This window comes from Oncorhynchus kisutch, linkage group LG13, assembly GCF_002021735.2.
Source record: "Oncorhynchus kisutch isolate 150728-3 linkage group LG13, Okis_V2, whole genome shotgun sequence".
NCBI classification, from domain to species: Eukaryota; Metazoa; Chordata; class Actinopteri; order Salmoniformes; family Salmonidae; genus Oncorhynchus; species Oncorhynchus kisutch.
In genome coordinates this window covers 42,048,409-42,072,291 of record NC_034186.2, presented here as the reverse complement: position 1 = coordinate 42,072,291, position 23,883 = coordinate 42,048,409, and the positions used below count along the sequence as shown (strand labels likewise).

Here is a 23,883-nt window from a genome sequence, read left to right as displayed (position 1 = left end):
AGTTAATACTTTGTAGAAGTACATTTGGCAGGGATTACGGCTGTTATTCTTTCTGGGTAAGTCTCTAAAATTCTTCAAACTTTGTCAAATTACTAGACAAACATTTTCAGGTCTTGCCATAGATTTTCAAGTAGATTTAAGTCAAAACTGTAACTCGGCCACTCAGGAACAGTCACTGTCTTCTTAGTAAGACACTCCAGTGTAGATTTGGCCTTGTGTTTTTGGTTATTGTCCTACTGAAAGGTGAATTAATCTCCCAGTGTCTGGTGGAAAGCAGATGGCACCAGATTTTCTATTTAATTCATTTTTTATCCTGAAAAACGTTCTAGTACTTAACAATTACAAGTCTGTGAAATGCTGCTTTAGTGCCTTGTTGCAAACAGAATGTATGTTTTGGAATATTTTTTATTCTGTACAGGCTTCATTCTTGTCAATTAGGTTTTTATTGTGGAGTAACTACAATATTAAACTCTATAACTGTTTTAAAATCCCTGATCTGTTTCCTTCCTCTCGGGTAACTGAGTTAGGAAGGACGCCTGTATCTTTGTAGTGACGGGAAGTATTGATACACTATCCAAAGAGTAATTAATAACTTCACCATGCTCAAATGGATATTCAATATCTGCTTATTCTAGGTGCCTTTCTTTGCGACCATTGGAAAACCTCACTGGTCTTTGTGGTTGAATCTGTGTTTAAAATTCACTGCTCGTGTCACGACTTCCGCCGAGGTCAGTCCCTCTCCTTGTTCGGGCGGTGTTCGGTGGTCGACGTCACCGGTCTTCTAGCCATTGCCAATCCACCTTTCATTTTCCATTTGTTTTGTCTTGTTTTCCCACACACCTGGTTTGCATTCCCTCATTACTCGCCTTGCATATAACCCTCTGTTTCCCCCCATGTCTGTGTGTGGAATTGTCATATGTAAATGTATGTGTACTCCAGGCTGGTTTGCGCCGGGTTATTGTAATCCGTGTGTGTTTTGTTCACCTCAATAAAGGGCTCCGTTTGCTTCCCATTTCTGCTCTCCTGCGCCTGACTTCCCTGCAGCCAGTTACACACTCCTTTACAGCTCGACTAATGAACCTTACAGAGAATTGTATGCGTGGGGTACATAGGAGGTAATGATTTAAAAAATCATGTTAAACACTTATTGCACAAAGTCCATGCAACGTATTGTGACTTGTTAAACATATTTTTACTCCTGAACTTAAGGCTGGCCATAAATAAGGGGTTGAATACTTATTGACTCAATTTCAGCTTTTAATTTTAATTAGTAAAAATGTCAAAAACATTGTGTGTAGGCCAGAGACAAAAAATCTCAATGTAATCCATTTTATATTCAGGCTGTAAAACAACAAAATGTGGACAAAGGGGTGTGAATACTTTCTGAAGGCACTGTATAAATACATTTAATTTCAGCTAATTTAATTTCAACTCTATAATATCTTGGCCCTGCAGACAGACATACTCTTCATCAGGTACCAGCTGCACACTCCAAGCATACAGATACACTCCATTTACATTCAACATACCAATTGGCTACATCACAAATCATCAGAGAATATCTATCCACTCTTTTATCCTCCCAACCCATCACCATGGTAACCCTTGGTGCTGCAGGGTGTGTGTGTGAGAGAGCCTGTGCCTGATCACACCAAAGACTCACTCTCAGACAAAGGGGGAGGGCTATAGACATATGCTTGTCTGAATAGCTCCATGTTGTAAGCAATAAAGTGTTCTCGCCAATAACAAGACAACCATGCTAAATGTGTCTGTGTTTTGATGGATTGAATCTGCAGTAGCTTTTACCCCATTAATTGTCGCAGTTCAAATACATAATCAATCGCTTACAATGTATTGACCAGGAACCTGCTGTCTGCTACAAGATGGATGACAATAGCCCTGAAAAACATGGAACAATGTGTCTATTGTATAAAAATAAAAAAAACTAGGCAAGTCAGTTACAATGACGGCCTACCAAAAGCCCTCCTGCGGGGACGAGGGCTGGAATAAAAATATAGGACAAAACACACATCACGACAAGAGAGACAACACAGCACTACATAAAGAGAGACCTAAGACGACAACATAGCATGGCAGCAACACAACATGACAACAATATGGTAGCAATAACAACATGGCAGAAGCACAACATGGTACCAACATTATGGGGCACAGACAACAGCACAAAGGGCAAGGTGGAGACAACAATACATCACAAGAAGCAGCCAAAACTGTCAGTAAGAGTGTCTAAGTCTTTGAATGAAGAGATTGAGATAAAACTGTCCAGTTTGAGTGTTTTTTGCAGCTCGTTCCAGTTGCTAGCTGCAGCGAACTGAAAAGAGGAGCGACCCAGGGATGTGTGTGCTTTGGGGACCTTTAACCGAATGTGACTGGCAGAACGAGTGTTGTATGTGGAGGATGAGGGCTGCAGTAGGTATCTCAGATGGAGGGAGTGAGGCCTAAGAGTTTTATAAATAAGCATCGACCAGTGGGTCTTGCGATGGGTATACAGAGATGACCAGTTTACAGAGGCGTATAGAGTGCAGTGATGTGTCCTATAAGGAGCATTGGTGGCAAATCTGGTGGCTGCTCGAGAGCACCCTTACCTGCCGATCTATAAATTACTTTTCTGTAATCTAGAATGGGTAGGATGGTCATCTGAATCAGGGTTAGTTTGAAAGAGGAGCAATTACGATAGAGGAAACCAAGTCTAGATTTGACCTTAGCCTACAGCTTTGATATGTGCTGAGAGAAGGACAGTGTACTGTCTAATCATACTCCTAAGTACTATAATGAGGTGACTACCTCAAGCTCTAAACCCTCAGAGGTAGTAATCACACCGGTGGGGAGAGGGGCATTCTTACCAAACCACATGATCTTTGTTTTGGAGGTATTCAGAACAAGGTTAAGGGCAGAGAAAGCTTGTTGGACATTAAGAAATCTTTGTTGTAGCCCCTTTTATTTATTTCTCCCTGCAGCCTGGCACTATAGAGATCGTTGCTATTCTCCTATAGAGCACCCACAGACAGAAACACAGACGGGCCAGTCTGGGACCCAGGTAACACCTCCCTTCTTTGCCAAGTTTGTAGTCCCTAAGCAACTCTATACTTTCTGTGAGGAGCGACCAATTGGAGCCGAGCTAAAGAGGGGTAAAGCCTGCATTCTGCATAGCAGCATGGCAGCACTGGAGAGCATAGCCAGGGAGCGACACAAGGTGAGAGGGATAGAGAGAGAGATGCGGCTGGGCCTGCTGCGCAGTGCAGCAGCTAAGCTCAGTCAGCTCAAGGTTAATATAAAAGTGGATTTTCAGTATATTACAGGATAACAGCATTCCACACTCTACAGGATTAGATCCCACTGTATAATAGGTATTCTCTATACAGTCACAGTGCACTGTCCTTATTAGAATCATATGTTCAAGCATCAACCCCTCATAAAAACCATATAGGATGGAATAAACATCATTGGCATATACAGTAAATACTAATAAAATATACTTATGTAAAACAGGTGATTCTGTATTAGAATTTTAGTTTGAATTGATAACAGAATAGTACGAAGGCCCAATCAAACTGTCACTTCATAAAATGTACAATATATTGTTTTGGTTAACCAACAGATCTCTTTTTGTTTATCCCTGTTTTTCTAGGCCAAAAGGTTTGCCCAGGTTGAATCTGATCAATTATGAAATTGCCTCAATCGAATTGTCTACAATGATTTATTTAAACTAGTTCATAATTAATTAACCCAAAGTGGAACCCCCTCAAGTAAAATGACAAATAACTGATTATGTGAATCAATATATGAAGATACAGTGGGGCAAAAAAGTATTTAGTCAGCCACCAATTGTGCAAGTTCTCCCACTTAAAAAGATGAGAGAGGCCTGTAATTTTCATCATAGGTACACTTCAACTATGACAGACAAAATGAGAAAAAAAATGAATTTATTTGCAAATTATGGTCACCTACAAACAAGCAAGATTTCTGGCTCTCACAGACCTGTAACTTCTTCTTTAAGAGGCTCCTCTGTCCTCCACTCGTTACCTGTATTAATGGCACCTGTTTGAACTTGTTATCAGTATAAAAGACACATGTCCACAACCTCAAACAGTCACACTCCAAACTCCACTATGGCCAAGACCAAAGAGCTGTCAAAGGACACCAGAAACAAAATTGTAGACCTGCACCAGGCTGGGAAGACTGAATCTGCAATAGGTAAGCAGCTTGGTTTGAAGAAATCAACTGTGGGAGCAATTATTAGGAAATGGAAGACATACAAGACCACTGATAATCTCCCTCGATCTGGGGCTCTACGCAAGATCTCACCCCGTGGGGTCAAAATGATCACAAGAACGGCGGGCAAAAATCCCAGAACCACACGGGGGGACCTGCAGAGAGCTGGGACCAAAGTAACAAAGCCTACCATCAGTAACACACTACGCCACCAGGGACTCAAATCCTGCAGTGCCAGACGTACTGGCTTAAGCAGGGGGACACATGTCCAGGCCCGTCTGAAGTTTGCTAAAGAGCATTTGGATGATCCAGAAGAAGATTGGGAGAATGTCATACGGTCAGATGAAACCAAAATACAACTTTTTGGTAAAAACTCAACTCGTCGTGTTTGGAGGACAAAGAATGCTGAGTTGCATCCAAAGAACATCATACCTACTGTGAAGCATGGGGGTGGAAACATCATGCTTTGGGGCTGTTTTTCTGCAAAGGGACCAGGACGACTGATCCGTGTAAAGGAAAGAATGAATAGGGCCATGTATCGTGAGATTTCCGCCAGTAGCAATCGCTGTGTAGGCTATGCTACACTTTGTAGGCTACTCACCGTTAGCTAGCTAAGACTTATAGCCAACCTGTAAAGTAAACAAGTAAAATGGCCAAACGAAGCTCACTATGAGATTTTTTTCAAGGGGCCGTGTATAGACGAGATTGTTGGAGCATTTGTCAAGTTATTTGATATCAGTGATTTAGCCATGAAGGGCCTCTACCCTCTAGATCAATCACTGATTGCATTGATCTAATCGGAGGGCCTTAAAGACAGTTTTGGTACATTCAGAGACACTGATCACCACCACTTTTTATGCAACACTTTCAGAAATCATGAACGCGCCCTTCGCTGAAACATGACCATCAGTCCAGTGAAATAAAAAAAGATTGAAAAAAAAAAACAAACAGACAAGTTATTTCATGCTCCGATGTGCCTCACAAGTAATAGGCTATAACAACTGACCTTTTACCAGTGTTATCATACAGCTTAGCTATAACAACTGACCTATTACCAGTGTTATCATATAGCCTAACTATAACAACTGACCTATTACCAGTGTTATCATATAGCCTAGCTATAACAACTGACCTATTACCAGTGTTAAAACTGCCCTGTAGTTAGGCCCTATAGGCTATTGATAATTTCATTGATATCAAACAATACATTGTAGGCACACTTCCGCGCCCAGCAGATAATTGCACTCTGCAATTTTGACTCATAAAGTGACCTCGGTTAAGAAAAGGTTGGTGACCACTGTTTTACTCTATATAGGCTATGGCCTAGTATTATGTGTATTAGCATACTACTAGGCTATTATTTAAGTTTCCTTTGATGATGTCTAATGCAAACCGGATCTACTTTGATTGGCCTCCGTGCCAGTGATTAACACTAAACAGGCCTCGTTGGACATCCCCTTCGGGCCAATGACGTGTCTTTTGAAAATCAACATTCTAACTGTCTGCTCTTTCTGTTACTATATAGACATCAAAACATCTTACCTGCTTGCGACTGTAGGATCATTTGCAAAGACCCCTTTTTGGCACTCTGTTTCATTTCCCTGCCTCTGTGTCAATTCCAAGCTGCATGGTTCATTACATTCTTCATATACATTTTAACAATTGATAATATTCTTACCCATCAGACTATTGTCAATTTAATCTGGTCTTTGGGCCAACTCGATTGTTGCATGTGCAATTAGTTTCGATATAGTTAGGTGTAGTATTGACGGATCATCATCAGCTTCACAGGTTTGATGGGCATGAAAAAAAAAAGACGTGTCCTCTTTTTAAACTGCTAACACAAATTCTGTTTGTGATATTAAGATTTTAACAACGATAGTGTGTTAGACTTATTTAGGAAATGTCAAGCATGGGGGGGTGCATAAGTTTAAAAATGGCAAAGCAATTTAAAAAAGTACATTTGTTTTTAGTCAATATGACGCTCTCGGCTTTCCTAGTGTTAAATGCTTACATTTGTGGCCGCCTAGCCTAGCCTAGCATCTCCTGGTATCTGAGCCAGTGAGAGGTTACCAAGTCTATTGCAATCATTACTGTTACATAAGGGCATTATGTTCTATGGTTTGTTGTGTGCGGTCCATTACAGTAGGGTATAAGGTCGGCTATGCTTTTATGATCATTTAATGAGGACTTGAGTGCCCAAATTTTGCCCAACCCACATTTCTTTTCTGGCCCTGCCATCAACAGATTTCTGCCTGCGCCACCGCACAGCATGAAACATTTATTTTAAAATCCAATATGGTGGTGTGCCTGTGTACTCTCAAAAAAATCATCAATAAAGATGTTTCTAGAAGACACATCAAACATCACTCAGTTTCAGCACGTGTCGATGTTGAAGGCAGCGGCGTGGCACTGCGCCTGTTTGTGTACCGGCCCCCTATAGTGATCGCATAGCACCGATAAAACATGCAGCGCGGTGCTGACAAGACACAGGAGAGGAATTAGAGAGGGAAATATTAAACCAGTCACAGGACGAGGAAAACTGACAATATGATTTAAAATTCACCGACAGATGCCCGAGAGGCGGGGGACAACGTGAAATCAATCACATCTGAGGGAAACTAATCCTTGTCATCTTTCATGTTTTACAGTACAAAATCATTTTGTGAAAACAGAACACAGGATTATCTACAGCACCTCAATCGTTGTGTGTATTGACTGTTCATAATGGCCTGTGCAGTTGAAGTCTTATGTACATACTTCAGAAAACCAATTCATCTGTGCTGCCTCTGTTGGACAGTCGACACTAGGCCCCTTTGTTTTACCTTTATCTCAAGTGTGTGTGTGTGTGTCTGTGCGTGTGTGCTGTTTATTTCACCTCACACAGGTTCTTTTCCTGGGTGCCTCTGGACTCCTGCGCCTCCTGTAGCTCTTTCTCTAGCTGTTCCAGACGAGCCACACGGATCTGCGAGGGGAGACAGAGAGGGATGAGCAAGAGAGAGAGCGATAGTCTTTGGTCGCCACAGACATTTTTGTACAACACCCTCCATAACAGCACAGTTTTTAATTTCTGCGGTTTTTACATGTCAACTGTGTGTGGACATGCAGGGCAAACTGGGCCATCTGTTGCATCCCAAACACGATTCAGGAAGAAGTACCACACTCAATAATGTAAGTGAACGCATTGACAACAGCTGCCAAATGTCACTGTCTGTGTTGCCCTTCCAGAGACAGACTTGGCAGAGAGTCCTTCTCCTTACCTGAGTCCGCTGGACCATTTCATCGCTGGTTCCGAAGCGTTCCTCCATGACAGAACGCAACTGCTGCGCCTCGAACTCCAGCTGCTGCCGAATGAGGTCCATCTGTATGGAGAACTATGACAATAAGGAAGAGGAGGTTAGTTCCCACGCAACACAAGAATCAATTTTGAAACAAAATGGTTGCTAGTTTGAATCTCACCTGCACACCTGTTTAAACAATAATGAGTTGATTTCATGACAATAAGCATACCAACAATTTTTTGTTGTTGTGTATATCTATGTAAACCAGGGGTGTCAAACTCATTCTTCCCCAGGGGCCGCATTCGGTCTTCAACAAGGTCTGGAGCACCGCACTGAAAATTTGTTATATTTCCTCGCTGTCAAAATTGTCAAAAAGTAGTCCTCTATCCATCGGTTTTGGAATTTTCAAATGCTCCCTGACTGTTTAGCTTTCATTTAGCTGATTATTAACGAGCTGGACACAGTCAAGAAACTGTATGAATGTAGGTCCATTATAATTTCTACACAGTTTCAATTTTGTTTTACGCATTTTAAAGTATATTGAGTTTGCTCTCACTGTGTCGATGCGTGGCAGTTGGTTCAGCCGCTGAGACAGGCCCTGGAGCTGGCTGTAGTACCAGTGACGCTCCCTCTCCTCCTTGTCGATCTCACTCACCAGCATAGCCCTGGAACACACACAGCCACACAAACCTTTAACACACAGACTACCATCCGCAACATCACTGGGGATTCATAGTGCCTCACCTTTTTTAATGTGGGGGGGGGGGGGGGGGGGGGGACTGCAGATTTACAGTGAATGATGATGTTTAAGGTAGTATCACAAGTAATGCATGCATCTGATTGAAAAATGGTGCTTACCTCTCTTTGTAGAGGTCTTCCAGATGCTGGGCCGTGATACGTCCGTCTCCCAGCATGGCTTTGGCCAGGGCTCCATCCATGAGGTGGGTGTGTCCAGGATGCATGGCCGTGCCCTCCCCTGACAGAGAGGAGCTCTGGCGGGATGAAGGCCGTAGGGGGCTCCTGGCTCTGGAGGAGGAGGGAGGCAAGCAGGCCAGACGATCGTCCATGTCACTCGACTGAGCTGCCAGACTGGCTAGACTGTCTGGCAGGACGCGCAGATTGTGCGGCTGGTACTTCAGCTCATAGTAGTTGGTCAGGTCCATGTGCAACTCTGAGAGAGAAAGAGAGAGAGATTTTTTATTTTTATGAACCATTGAAATGTCCTATTATTGAATGAGCTGTGTACAATATCAGTTTAATGCAAGACAGACATTAAAATGGGAGAAAATAGATGGAAAACTACATCAGATGTACCTTTGAGCTGATCCAGCACATCAGTCCTCCCTGAGGAGGCCAAAGTGCCAGCCTCCAGCTCCAGTTTATTCTGCAGGCCCTTCAATACCCCCTAGAGTGAAGAAAGCAAATCATAATTACTGTGTCAACTTCAAATTGCTGTTGTGGCCACAGTAAAACACCCAAAAAAGAGTCACAACCTGCTGGGTCTCTGATGACCTAGAGGTGAAATAAACCAAGCAATGAAAACACTGTATATGCCTCCTGTTCCGCTCCTTTTTATCCTCTCGTAAGATGGCATATCATAGCAGCTTGCCTGAAATCCCAGCCTTTCTTCGAATGAATGTCCTCTTACTGGAAAATATACATTTTTTTTCTTCTTCAGATGGACGGTTTGGTCTGTTTGCCACCAGTATCCGGCAGTGTGAGCTCTCTACAGAGAATCTTGGTTTTCTGCTGATAGCTAAAGCCGACCTCAGGAATTTAAAGGCTTTAGCTGGGGATTATCCAGCTGTGCTCAGCATCTGGGCACATGTGCCAGAGGAGTTGTGGGACAAACCCACGTGCATTGGGGTTGGCATCTACGATTACAGTTTCAGATTGAGAACTATCACGACCATGATTGATGTTTGCTGGCTGCAGCTATGGAACCGGAGAAATCGTATTTCGGGTATGTTTTGTTGTTCATTTCGTCAATTCTGATTTGAAATAATTCACTATGAAAGAAGGATGAGTGGGGCTTTTTTTAATAACCAGATTATGTTACGTGTTTTGACCTTTCTGCTCATGCCTCTCAGAATCAGGTGCACAGTGTTTTAGTGGTAGTCCACAGTACACAGAATTTAGGCTAATGCCACTCTAAAGCACAATGGAAAGCCCGATTCCACCCCTCTTGGGATGGTCCTTAATTCTACCAGTAATCCAAACTCCCCTGACATTGAGAGGGTCTATTGGGTCAGAAGTAGCACGACAAAGCAATCAAATGGGTCTATGGTTTCTTCTCTCCATTTTCAAATGATGGCACATCGTTGGGAATACAAATCTCTATTCAGAGCCAGTAGAGAACCAATAGGTCTATTCCTCCCTGTGAATAAAATATGCCAAGGCAGAAGTCCCTACTATCTCTTTCATCAGTTTTCCGCTGTCTTTTTTTATTTAAAAATATATATATATTTATTTCACTCCTGTCACGCCTTGGTCTTAGGTTTTTGTGTTTTCGTTATATATTTTGGTCAGGCCAGGGTGTGACATGGGTTTACGTGTTGTATTTCGTATTGGGGTTTGTAGTATTTGGGATCGCGGCTGATTAGGGGTGTTGTATAGGCTTGGCTGCCTGAGGCGGTTCTCAATCAGCTGTCAGGTGATTCTCGTTGCCTCTGATTGGGAACCGTATTTAGGTAGCCTGAGTTTCGCTTTGTCTTGTGTGGGTGATTGTTCCTGTCTCTGTGTAGTTTCACCAGATAGGCTGTAATAAGTTTCACGTTCCGTTTGTTGTTTTTTGTATTTATTTCGTTATTTCATGTATCATCACTTTTCCTTCATTAAAGACATGAGTAACCACCACGCTGCATTTCGGTCCGACTCTCTTTCAACAAACGAAGAACGCCGTTACAACTCCCTTTTTTCTCCCCAATTTCGTGGTATCCAATTGTTAGTAGTTACTATCTTGTCTCATCGCTACAACTCCGGTACGGGCTCGGAAGTGACGAAGGTCGAAAGTCATGTGTCCTCCGAAACACAACCCAACCAATCAGCACTGCTTCTTAACACAGCGCGCATCCAACCCGGAAGCCAGCCGCACCAGTGTGTCGGAGGAAACACAGTGCACCAGGCGACCTTGGTTAGCGTGCACTGCACCCGGCCCGCCACAGGAGTCGCTGGGGCGCGATGAGACAAAGATATCCCTACCGGCCAAACCCTCCCTAACCCGGACGACACTAGGCCAATTGTGCGTTGCCCCACGGACCTCACGGTTGCGGCCGGCTGCGACAGAGACTGGGCGCGAACCCAGAGTCTCTGGTGGCACAGCTGGCGCTGCAGTTCCTCTCTGTCTTTTGAAGAAGGAAATCATTTTCCAAATAACACAGTTTGATTTGGAGTAACAGTGATAAGAGCTGGGTGATTATGCAGAATAGAGCTGATTTATTCCCGAGGTAACGCAAGGACTCTGCAATGTTCTGCAGGAGATGAAATGGTACACAGTCGGGGTGTGCCATTTAATCTCCATCTGATCCCGATCATATTAATCCACACAGATATCATATTATGATGAATGTCTATAAAGGCCAACCGTTTTGTCGATTGACAGACGAATACCAAACAGCAAACCATCCTTGCAATGACACATGGTGTGACAGAAACTTGAAGCGGATTCTTTCCTGGAATCCAGGGAGAGGATTGGCCACAGAGGGGGGAAAAAAGGACTATCCGGTCAGACACGCAGGGATTTCAAACAGCAAAAAAAATCTATAATGAGAAAACATCTTATGGGCTGAATGGTCTAATGATTTCCTTCTTCCTCAGCGGCTTGTCTCAATCCCTGCTGGCATCATTACTGTAACAAAGACAACCGGATGGATCCGTGCAGAAAGAGGAATGATTCAAGTGTGGCCCAGTGCCTCATCTATCTAGGCTAGGGATGCTAGCCATGAAGCATTAGCATCTCCAGTCACTCAGGACGGAAACTGGGTCACTAGTGAAGGAGTTACATGAAGTCTACAGCATCCTCCAGAATTGGGGCTGAACTATAACCATCTTTGGCAGAACTGAGTGGATTTTGAATTGGAATACGTCCTATCTGTATCTCAATTATGCTATTAGCCACGACTTGACAAAATAGAGGGAAGGATCCTACATCTTAATTTGAGCCTGTTTGCTACTGCAGGAGAATAATCTTGCAGCAACAGGAAATGTGAATTATGTGGATTATAATTCATGGACATTTTTGTAGTGGTTGATACATTTTTGGTAAGGGAGAATCGTCTGAAATTTCAATGTGGAAATGACTAACATCAGAAGCCTTTTTAAATCCTCAAATACACTTGGTTTGACATTTCTCCTGCAACATGGTGATCAAATTAAGATCCTACATCTGTAGGCATAGATACATTCCAAAATGAAAACATTGTCTTTTAGATATCAAAGCAACACTTTATCTTAGCAACACTTAATCATCTGTGTCTTAAACGTTTTAAAATCTTTGGTCTATATGCAACGAAACAACAAACTATAAGGTCAATGCAATGGTTGAACTTCCACCTTTGCGACATCAAATCAACACTCGAATCCTATCCTATTATTATTTCCCCCATAGCCCTGGGGTCATCCCTTTGCCCTCTCTCACCTTCATGTCGGTGGTCTCGTTCTCGAGCTTAGACAGGTGGTTGGAGTTGTCCTCCAGCTCTCTACGCAGATGGGAGTTCTCCTGGCGGAGAGCTTCCACCTGGTAGACCAGCTGGTCATAGGAAGCCGTGGAGTTTGCCATCTTCAGGCAGTGTTGTGGTCCCTGCACGGAAGGAGAAACAAGTGAGATTGAAGGTTAGTGTGGTGTGGAGGTTAGCTTCTTGGCAAACTCTGGCATATCATGCATTTCTTATTATAAGGTTATTGCATTGTCTTTGCAGAATCATTTATAGGAAAACTGCCTGTTTTATTTCCCAATTGATACTTATACAGCACATAGATAAAAAGAGATGCTCAGGGCTCCTCCATACGTACACTACCGCAACAATTTTGGGGTCACTTAGAAATGTCCTTGTTCTTGAAAGAACAGCACATTTTTTGTCCATTAAAATAGCATCAAATTGATCAGAAATACAGTGCAGGCATTGTTAATGTGAGTCGGAGTCGCCTCTTCACCGTTGACGTTGAGACTGGTGTTTTGCGTGTATTATTTAATGAAGCTGCCAGTTGAGTACTTGTGAGGCGTCTGTTTCTCAAACTAGACACTCTGATGTACTTGTTCTCTTGCTCAGTTCTGCCCCAGGGCCTCCCACTCCTCTTTCTATTCTGGTTAGAAGGGAGTAGAACACAGCGTTGTACGAGATCTTCAGTTTCTTGGAAATTTCTCGCATGGAATAGCCTTCATTTCTCAGAACAAGAATAGACTGATGAGTTTCAGAAGAAAGTTATTTGTTTCTAGCCATTTTGACTCTGTAATTGAACCTACAAATGCTGATGCTCCAGATACTCAACTAGTCTAAAGAAGGACAGTTTTATTGCTTCATTAATCAGAACAGTTTTCAGCTGTGCTAACATAATTGCAAAATGGTTCTCTAATGATCCATTAGCCTTTTAAAATTATAAACTTGGATTAGCTAACACAACGTGCCATTGGAACACAGGAGTGATGGTTGCTGATAATAGGCCTCTGTACACCTATGTAGATATTCCATAAAAAATTGTCATTTACAACATCAATAAATACAGTGTAGACATTGTTAATCAATTTTATGCTATTTTAAAATGGACAAAAAAAAGGATTTTCTTTCAAAAACAAGGACATTTCTAAGTGACCCCAAACTTTTGAGCGGCAATGTCGATATAAACAATGTAGAACATGCAAAGGGCTCCTCCGGCTACATCCCTTCTCTCTCCTCTCTGCAGTGTAAGGTTGGCAGCAGATGGTACACAGAGAACCTAATCATCTGTCAAATCAAGTTTAGCTCGGTTTTGATCAATCTTTGTGCTTGGCCGAGCCTGAATTCACTCTCAGTGTGGCCATTCAATATTGGCAATGTGCTCTGCAGTTTGTTTAAGCAACGCTTTAATCTGGTTTTAGAGTCTATGGTTGTTATGGATATTGGATAATATTATGGTATTTGATACCGCTGGTTACAGCAGTTGAATATAAAACCATATCAAAATGACATTGCAGCATACAGTATTTATTATAGTTGCTGATCATTTGAAACTTTTGTGCATCATTTGTGTATACATCACATTGTATCTCATAAGTTGTCTGTGCTACAGATGTAGGATCTTAATTTGACCAGTATTTTCACAGTAAAGTAATCCTGCAGCAACAGGATTTGAACGTTTCTCCCATAATGTTACTTGAGCAGTGGTTAAGCTATTAGTTTATTAAAATTAGGTTACATGAAAGGTGCAATACTGTTAATATAACCGTGTGTTAGTGTGGGTTTTCAGGGAATTTATGTAAATCATAAAGCTTATCTGCATTTCCTGTGGTGCAGGAAATGTTCTGCAACAAAAGAGTGATCAGATTAAGATCCTACACCTGCACATGTTATTTGATAATTTGTTACTAGATAAGAAATGTTGTCAGTGAGGAAAAACAATGCAGCCGTTTTGATAAATGGGCTGCAGGGAGCCATTTTCTGAGGTTTGAAGGAGTGGAAGTGTTTCATAAATATATGGTACAATAAATCGAATTTGACTCCAATCTCACTACTGGTGGCTTTGATGCAATTATATAGAAGCAAATCAAATTCACAATTTCATCCCCAGTCACCTTGACATCAATGAAACCAAATGAAGCCAGTACGCATTTGTGCATAATGCCTGAAGCAGTCATTCGCTCTGCTTTTTATGGAGACTCCGACGGCAGTGACAGATCTACATTATTAAAGCCTTCCTGCTCTTCATGACAACAACTGCAACAGTGATTCTCCTGGGTCTGTAATTTGACACATAATTTTTATATGTAAGACTTGCACGACAAGTGGTGAGACATTTTGACTACTTGAGGATGTTTGCTTTTCAGAGAGAGCAAGAGCAATCGTCTGCTCTATTACAATGGTTGCTATTTTTAACAAAGAAATGAAAGGTAACGCAGAATTGAAATGCATACATTTTTGGGGGGTAATTAATAGTTAGAAATATTACTTGAAGAATTACTCGTCATCAAATCCCCACATGAATACAAACCGAGACATACAAAAAAAGACAAGTCTTATTCAAATGAATTTCAATGGGTTTTGATGACACTTCATTTCACTCGAACAAACGTTCATTCCTGCACAGTGCAGCTATCTGAATTGCTAAAGGACCTCGGCCAGTCTTTGTTAGCCCTAGTGATGAGATTCCCTTCCCGCAGCAGTAGCGTTGATAAGGGGGAGGTGCAATCCAGCCCACTTCGATATTACCGGAGGAGGGCGTCTGCGACTATGGACCACGGTGCTCTGGGGGCAGACAGGCAATGTCAGTGCGGCAAACCCTCCGCTGGAATAGTGCTGCATTTCATTACCTTGTGTCTGTCTTTCACCCCTTTAGGGTATTCACAGTGGAACAAAATGGAGGAGATAGGGCTGATGTAGTATTGGATTAAACGTGTTGAAATGTTTTTAGTAGAAAATAGAGGACTGGCATATACTCAAACTCAATCTGATTTGCATTGAGAAAAATATAATTGTTATTACGCAACATCAATGCACATGTGTATGTGATTAATTGTACAATACTTATTGGTGAAACAGAAAAAAGCTCATTTTGATTGCAACAATTATTTTTCCAAAGTGTGGGTTTGATTGAATTCGGTCCATTCTTTTGTTGTCCTGTCTGTGTACTCTGTTGCCTTATTCCGCTAAAGTCAAATCCCATCATTTCTCTCTCAACAAGCAAACTGAGCAATTACGTAATGTTCATTTAAAGTGAATGTCAGGCCAGAGTGTTATGCAAAGGACATCCACAAGCTTGGAAAAATCAATGTAACTCAAATACAGACTCACAAATCAATACTGAATATCCAATGGGTTGGAGCAATGAGAGTGGTGGTATTTTTCCAAATGTTTCCATCAGCGAGTCACATTCTCTCACACATTGTTATCTGTGTCCACATGTACTGATAAGCAACGTATTATGTTACTGCAATTAGGCGGGTGATGATATGCATCCAGCCTACACAAAGCAGCCTTAGCGTGTCCATCTAATGGCTGTGGACATATGGGGACACATCAACACCAATGCCTTGAACACACAGCTCTTTATCATTTCAAAGTGGAGGACATGAAACACATTCGTTATTCTGCCGGACAGCATTGAAGGCAGTGTGGCAGTCTGTTGTTGAAGGCCAGCCACTGATGCTCGAGCAATGCTGGATAGGGAGTAGGTACTGAGGGGGCGTGTTGGATTGTGGTCCTAAGGGAATTCAATAGAGCTGGTTGATTTTTCCAATTAGGTTTCTTCCATCAAAGGAATATATTCATGAGCTGGCTCACGGTACAACGTTATCGCAACGTCCTTCCATCTTAATTGCCCTTGTGGCAAAAGCATTAATTGCAGTGACATATTTATGTCAGGTGATGGCTATTTCTCTTGCATTTTTTCCTCGCTCTCTTTTTATCCCCAACATGGCTCTTTCTGTTGTGTCCCATTTGCTGCTGGTGGGGCCACAATGCATGCTGGGTAATCTGTGAGGAAATTGTCCCCCAGAGGAATAGAATTCAGACGAAGCCGTGTGAGTGTTAGCGAGCCTGTCAACGGAGTGCTAACAGTTCGAGACTGTTTCTATGGAAACAGCCAATCCCCTTTCACGCTCTGGAAAAGGTGGTAAAAGTGAGGATGAGATGAATAAAGGCCGAACCAATCAGAAGGGGTAATAGGGGGTAGGAGTAATCGATGTAGCAGAGCCAAACAACTCTATATTATATTCTCCATTCTGTAGTTATGTTGGACGGCACATCCCTATTGTGCATGGTTAAGAAAGCAATTCATATAGTGAAAGTCTATGAATACCAGCCAAATGGAATGCTATTGACATGATGTGCTGCGTACTTCACAACTGGCTTGTGCAGTTTCCATTCAAAACCACAATCTGATGTTGAATCACTGTTTATTTCTATCAGTGAGTGACTAAAAACACTACATCATCAGAAGTATCTGGACACGTGCTCGTCAAACATCTGATTCCAAAATCATGGGCATTAATATGGAGTTGGTCCCAATTTTGCTGCTATAACAGCCTCCGCACTTCTGGTGCACTTCACTTCCACTAGATGTTGGAACATTGCTGCAGGGACTTGTTTCCATTCAGCTAGCTGCAAGAAGATTAGTGAGGTCGGCTACCTATGATGGGCGATTAGGCCTGGCTTGCAGTCGGCGTTCCAATTCATCCCAAAGGCGTTCGATGGGGTTGAGGTCAGGGTTCTGTGCAGGACAGTCAAATTCTTCCACAACCATCTCGACAAACCATTTCTGTATGGACCTTGCTTTGTGCATGGGGGGCATTGTCATGCTGAAACAGCAAAGGGCCTTCCCCAAACTGTTGACACAAAGTTGGAAGCACAGAATCATCTAGAATGTCATTGTATGCTGTAGCGTTAAGATTTCCCTTCACTGGAACTAAGGGGCCTAGCCCAAACTATGAAAAACATCCCCAGACCATTATTCCTCCTCCACCAAACTTTACATTTGGCACTATGCATTGGGGCAGGTAGTGTTTTCCTGGCATCTGCCAAACAAAGATTTGTCCATTGGACTGCCAGATGGTGAAGTGTGATTCATAACTCCAGAGAACGTGTTTCCACTGCACCAGAGTCCAATGGCGGCGAGCTTTACACAACTCCAGCCAATGCTTGGTATTGCGCATGGTGATCTTAAGCTTGTGTGCGGCAGCTCGACCATGGAAACCCATTTCATGAAGCTCCCGACCAACAGTTATTGTGCTGACGTTGCTTTCAGAGGCAGTTTGGAACTCGGTAGTGAGTGTTGCAACTGAGGCAGCCCCGCACTGTGAGGTTATGTGGCCTACCACTTTGTGGCTGAGCTGTTGTTGCTCCTAGACGCTTCCACTTCACAGCATGTACAGTAGACCGGGGCAGCTCTAGCAGTGCAGACATTTGGCGAATTGACTTGTTGGAAAGGTGGCATCCTATGACGGTGCCACGTTAAAAGTCACTGAGCTCTTCAGTAAGGCCATTCTACTGCCAATGTTTGTCTATGGAGATTTTATGGCTGTGTGCTTGATTTTATACACCGGTCAGCAACGGGTGAGGCTGAAATAGCCAAATCTACTAATTTGACGGGTTTTACACATACTTTTGTATATATAGTGTATATGCAGTAACCAGAGTTTACACAACCCTTGGCCCGGGAGGCTATCTTCGACTCCTCTACTGTGAGTAACACACTACACACCTACACTTTATAGAGAAATGTGGCAAGATGATATAACTGATATATGGCCATTTTCAGATTTCATAATAACTATGTTTAGGATGAAGTAATAGCCATATTTAGACAATGTAAACAAACAAAAACGCAAACAAAGCCTTGTTCCACGCCTATAAGGTCAGGCTGAACATTAGCCATGCTAGAGCATAAATGCCCTTCAGCAGCAGTGGGCTGTGGACGAGCCGTGCTGTGATTAGCTAGTCAGCTCTGTACTACAGGCTCTCTCTCTCGCCAGTCATGCAAACACAATAGGAGCCAAAGGTCTGAGCCACATCCACTGGCTGCAACTGGCACTTGTGAAGTCAGCGAACTAAGTCAGGCGAAACAAAAAGGCTAATCAAGAGCACTGTCCCCTGACGATGGACGATGACTCAAAGGCTGTGTGGGCATAAAAAAGGGGAAAAGGGGGTTCTGGGTTTGACAAGAAACAAGCAGACATCATGGTTTCTGAGTGTTGTCTTGTTGTGCTGAAACAGTCAAGGACTTAATAAGTTTAGAGGTCCATGAGGGTTTGTAGGAGCCAAATAAGCTTTTTGTTGCCTCTCCCATCTTGTTTGTCATAATTATGGTCATATGTTTAAATACTTAGCCACTAATAGCAAGGATGCTGTAATATTAATACTAATTCTACTAATAAAAAATAAATAATAATAATAATAATTTGAATACATATTCATTAACAATAACCATATTATAAATATCAAATAATAATAGGCTACTAATTTTCTAACATTACTGAGTTTCTAAATGTAGTTCAGTCCAAAAAAACAGTAGGTAAGTAATAGATTTGTATTATCATGATCATCATAATATGTTTATTTTTTACCCTATCATTAGGTTATCATTACATTCTTTACAGGGTGAGTCATTTCGATACAGTCCAACGGTCCGCAGCTCATTCTGTACAGTGAAAGTAGGCCATGAATGGCTGCGCAGAGTGTGAGGCCAGAACAAAGAACACGAGTAGCATACAGCTAGGATTCTCCCCCCGACCAACACTGCTGCATTATTTCTTCCTCCACCACCCTTTCCCTCCAAGACCGTCTGGTTACCATGGCAACGGCACCTACCCGTGAAGATGGCGAGCCTCTGAGGATCTCCCTCTCCTCAACCAGACTGTCTCGTTCTTTGTGCACTATTCGGTGGAATCAATCGTATTGTGCTGTAGTAGGTGTCGCTGAAAGACGTACAATGCTCTCACAGTAGGGCAGTAGCTCAGGTGCATTCAAGGTGTTGATAAGTGCCTAAACCGTCGATAAGTCTTTTTCTAGTATAAAGTGCAATGAAATAATATAGTCTACGGATCAACAATGCAGCAGTGCCGTGGTTGTTTATTCCTAGCTATTATTATGGTCCCTTTGGTCAGAAATATACAGTGAAACACAGAGGTGTTGAATGAAAGTGAGTTCCTAAATGACACGACACAGCATTAAAGGGCATTTCCCATCTCATGAGAAATGCGTCACCTCACCGCCATCTTTCATTAATGGAGAAACCCACTTCCATGGATTGAGCATGGGGTCAGACCAGCCCATACTGACAGTGACAGAGCTTATGGGGTCAAAAGGCCAGGTAATATACTGTCATACCAATATTCTTAGAGTGAGCCAGGTAGGAGGAGCATCTACTGTAGACGCTCATCCAAAATGAAATCCAGAACATCAATTATTCAGATATTGCGAACGGGCGAGGAAGTCCTGCAATCTGATCAAAATGTAAATTTCCTAATGGTGAGGTTTCCAGACACCGATATTTTTTCTTCTTTCAAAATAGCGTCTTTCATGGCAATTGGACACATCCAAAGCTGTCCTTGCATGGGAAAATAAGACAGAGCAGCCTTATTTGTAGATGTATATCGAGTTTTCGGGGTCTAACACAACATACATGTAGTCAGTAGACCTACCTAGCTAGCTCATTGCTAACGTTACAGCTAATGCTAACAGCACAGATCATTGCTAGTCTGGAACTAAATGGCCATCCCAGCCTAGGGACTGGACTGTGAGAGCTAGAGTGTTTCCATCAGCTTGTCACAGCTGGGACTGACTATTCTGTACATGTTCATTAAGTGAGGAATCAATACGGTGTTAGCATTGGAGTTGACTAGAATTCACTTGCCAAAAAGCCTCTCATCGACAGTCTTTAACTCTGTGCCGAAGTTCTCAAATGACCCAGACACAAAATGATCCGTCTCTCTGGGGACACGTCCTTCAAAAGTGACCGCAACATTTTGTTTTCATCAATTACGTGGATGCTAGATGTAAAGGATGATATGCGTGTGGTAAAAACAACTCAAGAAGACCTGTTAGTGACCTGCCGTTGGCCCTTTGTGTATACAGGCTTACATCATGAAGGGAAAGGCTTTCGCTAGCTATAGCCATCTACAGGTTCTAAACCATTCATGGGTCCAAATGTCAGACAAATGATGGACTAACGCTATGATCTTTAACCTAAGTGGGTCTCCCATAGCAACTAATACAGTAAGGATGAGTCAAGAGAGGAGGAGGTTAGCGATGTACAATGCAAAGAGGTGGTAGGCTTCCATAGGTAGAACGGAGGACATTTCCCATTGTTCTAGTGACAGAGGTTAACATCATCCCACTATATCCTCTGTGGATAAGAGATCTGCCATTTGCATTCTGAGTGACGAGCATTCAAATGGTGAGTAGGGCAGGCATTAGTTCACTTCAGCTAATTCTGTCAATAACTTTGGCTCAGAGCTGAAAGGCACTGCCTCAGAGATTGTATCTGAAGCAGCAACAGGAGCAGCATTTCAGCATCCATTAGAGGAAAGAAGGCTTTCAGTGATAATGGAAATAAGGCCCTTAGCTGTAGGAGAGACGAAGCAGAGGAGGAAAACAAAATAAATGATCATTCCTGCCTCCCAATCATTGGAAAAGTTGGATATTTATTTTTAAAGGGAAACTGGCAAATGCATGTCAAACGCATGTCTATATGGTTGTTTCCTCAATGTAGATGACAGGGGTTCTTCCCTATCAGTGACATTGAAGAGAGAACCATAGACATGCATTTGATCTGAGGTTCTGTAACCGACTGTCAAAATAGTCAGAAAATAGAAATCTCTCTGATTAGGTGTTATACATTTGTAATCTGCCGACATTGCTAAACTTGGATATTCCCTTGAGTGCGTCAAGACAAAACACACATCATTAGGAAAACAAATATATCACAGCTACACTAGACTGGCAAATGCTTCCCTCAATAACAAAGTCATACAAAGACAAATGCTGACAATCCTTCGTACTTATTCTCTGGGCGTGGTTGCCAATGTCAATTCACATAGACCGCTCATGAAAGGTTCAAGATAGATCTATCCTAATCTCCCTTCAAATATGATGTAAAATGTTTTGGACCTGTCAGTAAAGCCCTTCTCCCTTCTTCTCAGGACTAGAGAATGATGTGAAGTTATGGGAGGCAGGCCAATTAACGCTCTCTTGGTTAAAGCAAATTGACCTGTCAACCTTATTGAATCTCAATTCAAGGCTTGTCGTTGTCCATAGACATCCATATACAGAATAAATAGTGATGCCAACGACATCAGGGCTCAGCTGTTTTCCTCCACAATATCTGGCGTGTCAGTTAGTAGCCCATCCCTTCCCTAAAAAAATCATCACGTTATGTAATATTACATAAGCGCTTTCCATTTTGTTGGGATTTTCAGGCCTGGGGATTACATTTACATTTTAGTCATTTAGCAGACAATGTTATTCAGTGCAACTTACAGGAGCAATTTGAGTTAAGTGCCTTGCTCAAGGGCACATTGGTGTATTTTTCACCTAGTCTGCTCTGAGATTTGAACCAGCGACATTTCGGTTACTGGCCCAAAGCTCTTGGAAGATTCCAGGCCCAAGATTCCAGACCTGGCAGTTCTCTCTGTGGTCCAGTTCAGTTCCCCTGGACAGTTTAGCCAACTGCAACGAGGAAGTGAAAACGGTGAGGGAAATAGTAATATTGGATTCCTGGATGTTGGTGTGAAGACCTGATAGGAGACATAGGCCTACACAGATGGTAATAAACCTAATAGGGCACAGCCACACCCGGTAGTTGTATGATTGAAGCCACTCAAGGTATAAATCAAAGCCATGGGCACAGTGAGTGGCCAGTCCCTAAGAGACTCATTAGAGTAGGATCTGCACTGGTTACCATTGCTTTGCGTGTGTGTGTGTGTGTGTGAGAATAAGATCAATGATGCTATATCATTTTCTGCTGCTGGGTTTAATCCCCATGTTTCATGTGTTATATGAAGCCTGTCATATTTAGCTCTATGTGTCTACTTGCTTTGCTTCTTCACATACCCTATCTATTTTCTTATACGGTGGGATATTTTGCCCAGAAATGTCACAATCAATTATATTTTACCCTGATGAGGTTCAGGTGATTGATTCAAACAAATGACAAAAATGATACTTCATGAAAATGTGTGTGCAAGCATTCTAATGTAAACGCGATACATTGTGTAATCCATAGGCTAAAAACAATGACGGACAATGAAGCCTCCTTCTCATCAACCAGCGTAGGTTATGAATGTTAGTCCACTATTGCTTAGCCTGACAACTTTATAAAAAAGGCTCCAACTAGCTGTACGGAAAATAAACTGCATCTATGAAGGAGGACATCACACAACAGCGATGGTCTCGTTTTCTTCCATTGACGACGTCAATGATTCACCTTCCAAATAGGCCACCGTCGAACAAAATGCACCGACATGCACGAATCAATTTCAATGCAAAATATGTCCACGATTTATTGACTTCAAATGGAGGGTTGGTTATCTGTTTGATACATAGCCTGCCACTTACCCTTTAGGATAACCCATCAAATTAAGTTACCTGGATAAGCCTACCTATTTCAAATCGACCTTGCCCACTACAACCCCATACATTTTCAGGTATTAGGCTACTAACCTATAGCCTACACTATCCAAATACATTGGACAATTGGGGCTCCAAAAGATTGAACATAAAATCTATTCAATTAAAAAAGCGTCATGTATATCTTGAACAAACCCACTTTCATGCATTTGCCTGTTTAACATTCTATTCACATCAGGACCACTCTCCCTCCGTGCAGCTCGCGACACAACCAATCTAATATGCAGCATCGTAGATAGAAATAATATAAAAAATTATCGTAGATTTAAAATGTTGTCATGTAAGACAATTCTAAGCGTTACAATTGTGTTGGATTCTTACCTCATTTCCCGAGCCGTGTTGATTTCAGTAGGGCGTGGAATGAGAGCGCGGACTCTGTGGGATGGATGCTGAATTCACCACTAGCTGCGTGCTGTGACGCTATAGTCTGATGTCACATATCACAGCCTCTCTCTCTCTCTCTCTCTCAATTCCACATAAAAATATCTTTATTTCTCTTGGCAGGCAAATGTTGAATATAGAAGGTATTATAACTATTTTTGAAATACGTTTGACCTCTAGCCAATGTCTATTTCTTAATGTATTGCATCAGCTGCATTCAATGGAAACTTTAGAAACTCTACAAAGCATGAATGCAGTAAACATAGCCATATGGGTTAAAATGATTTAGTTCAGACGTCCGGCGTAAAGAATGGTCAGCAAAGCCTGAACTTTAACTTTAACTTAAAAAACGTGTACGTGGAAGTGCGGGACAAGCAAACAGACGTCAGATTTTGTACCCACCTATAATGTGTGCATCTGTGAATTATAATACTGTGCACACTTTTATTGATTCAAGGCTCGGTCGTTTTGACGTGTTCTGCTACAGGCTTGCCATGGGCTGTTGTCCATGGTGCTGAACAGGTGGATGGCGCTGCTGCCTTTTCAGAGGTTGCTGGCCAGGGTGGCGAGATGCTGAACGGACAGATCCCCAGTGTACTTTGCCTCCCAGGTATTATTTATTCTTATTAATTCACCTGGCCGAACACAGTGAAGATAAACATTAAAGAAGTGCG

At 42.3% G+C, this 23,883-nt stretch overlaps 1 protein-coding gene and 1 long non-coding RNA gene across 2 annotated transcripts in view; one reads left to right on the top strand and one right to left on the bottom strand.

Moving 5' to 3' along the window:
- LOC109902352 (APC regulator of WNT signaling pathway 2) overlaps nt 1-23,229 on the bottom strand; it is a 36,261-nt gene extending 13,032 nt beyond the window's left edge. The window contains exons 1-7 of the mRNA XM_020498637.2: nt 23,150-23,229; nt 12,151-12,312; nt 8,829-8,919; nt 8,373-8,685; nt 8,071-8,179; nt 7,494-7,607; nt 7,112-7,198 (exon numbers count right to left, since the gene is read on the bottom strand). Coding sequence (XP_020354226.1) covers nt 7,112-7,198; nt 7,494-7,607; nt 8,071-8,179; nt 8,373-8,685; nt 8,829-8,919; nt 12,151-12,291 — 855 coding nt within the window. The 5' untranslated portion in view covers nt 12,292-12,312; nt 23,150-23,229. The remainder of the gene's footprint in view (nt 1-7,111; nt 7,199-7,493; nt 7,608-8,070; nt 8,180-8,372; nt 8,686-8,828; nt 8,920-12,150; nt 12,313-23,149) is intronic.
- LOC116353081 (uncharacterized) lies at nt 7,539-9,061 on the top strand. The gene is made up of 2 exons (XR_004202411.1): nt 7,539-7,629; nt 8,385-9,061. It is a non-coding gene; the product is annotated as an uncharacterized LOC116353081 (long non-coding RNA).
- Nucleotides 23,230-23,883: the final 654 nt, after the last annotated feature.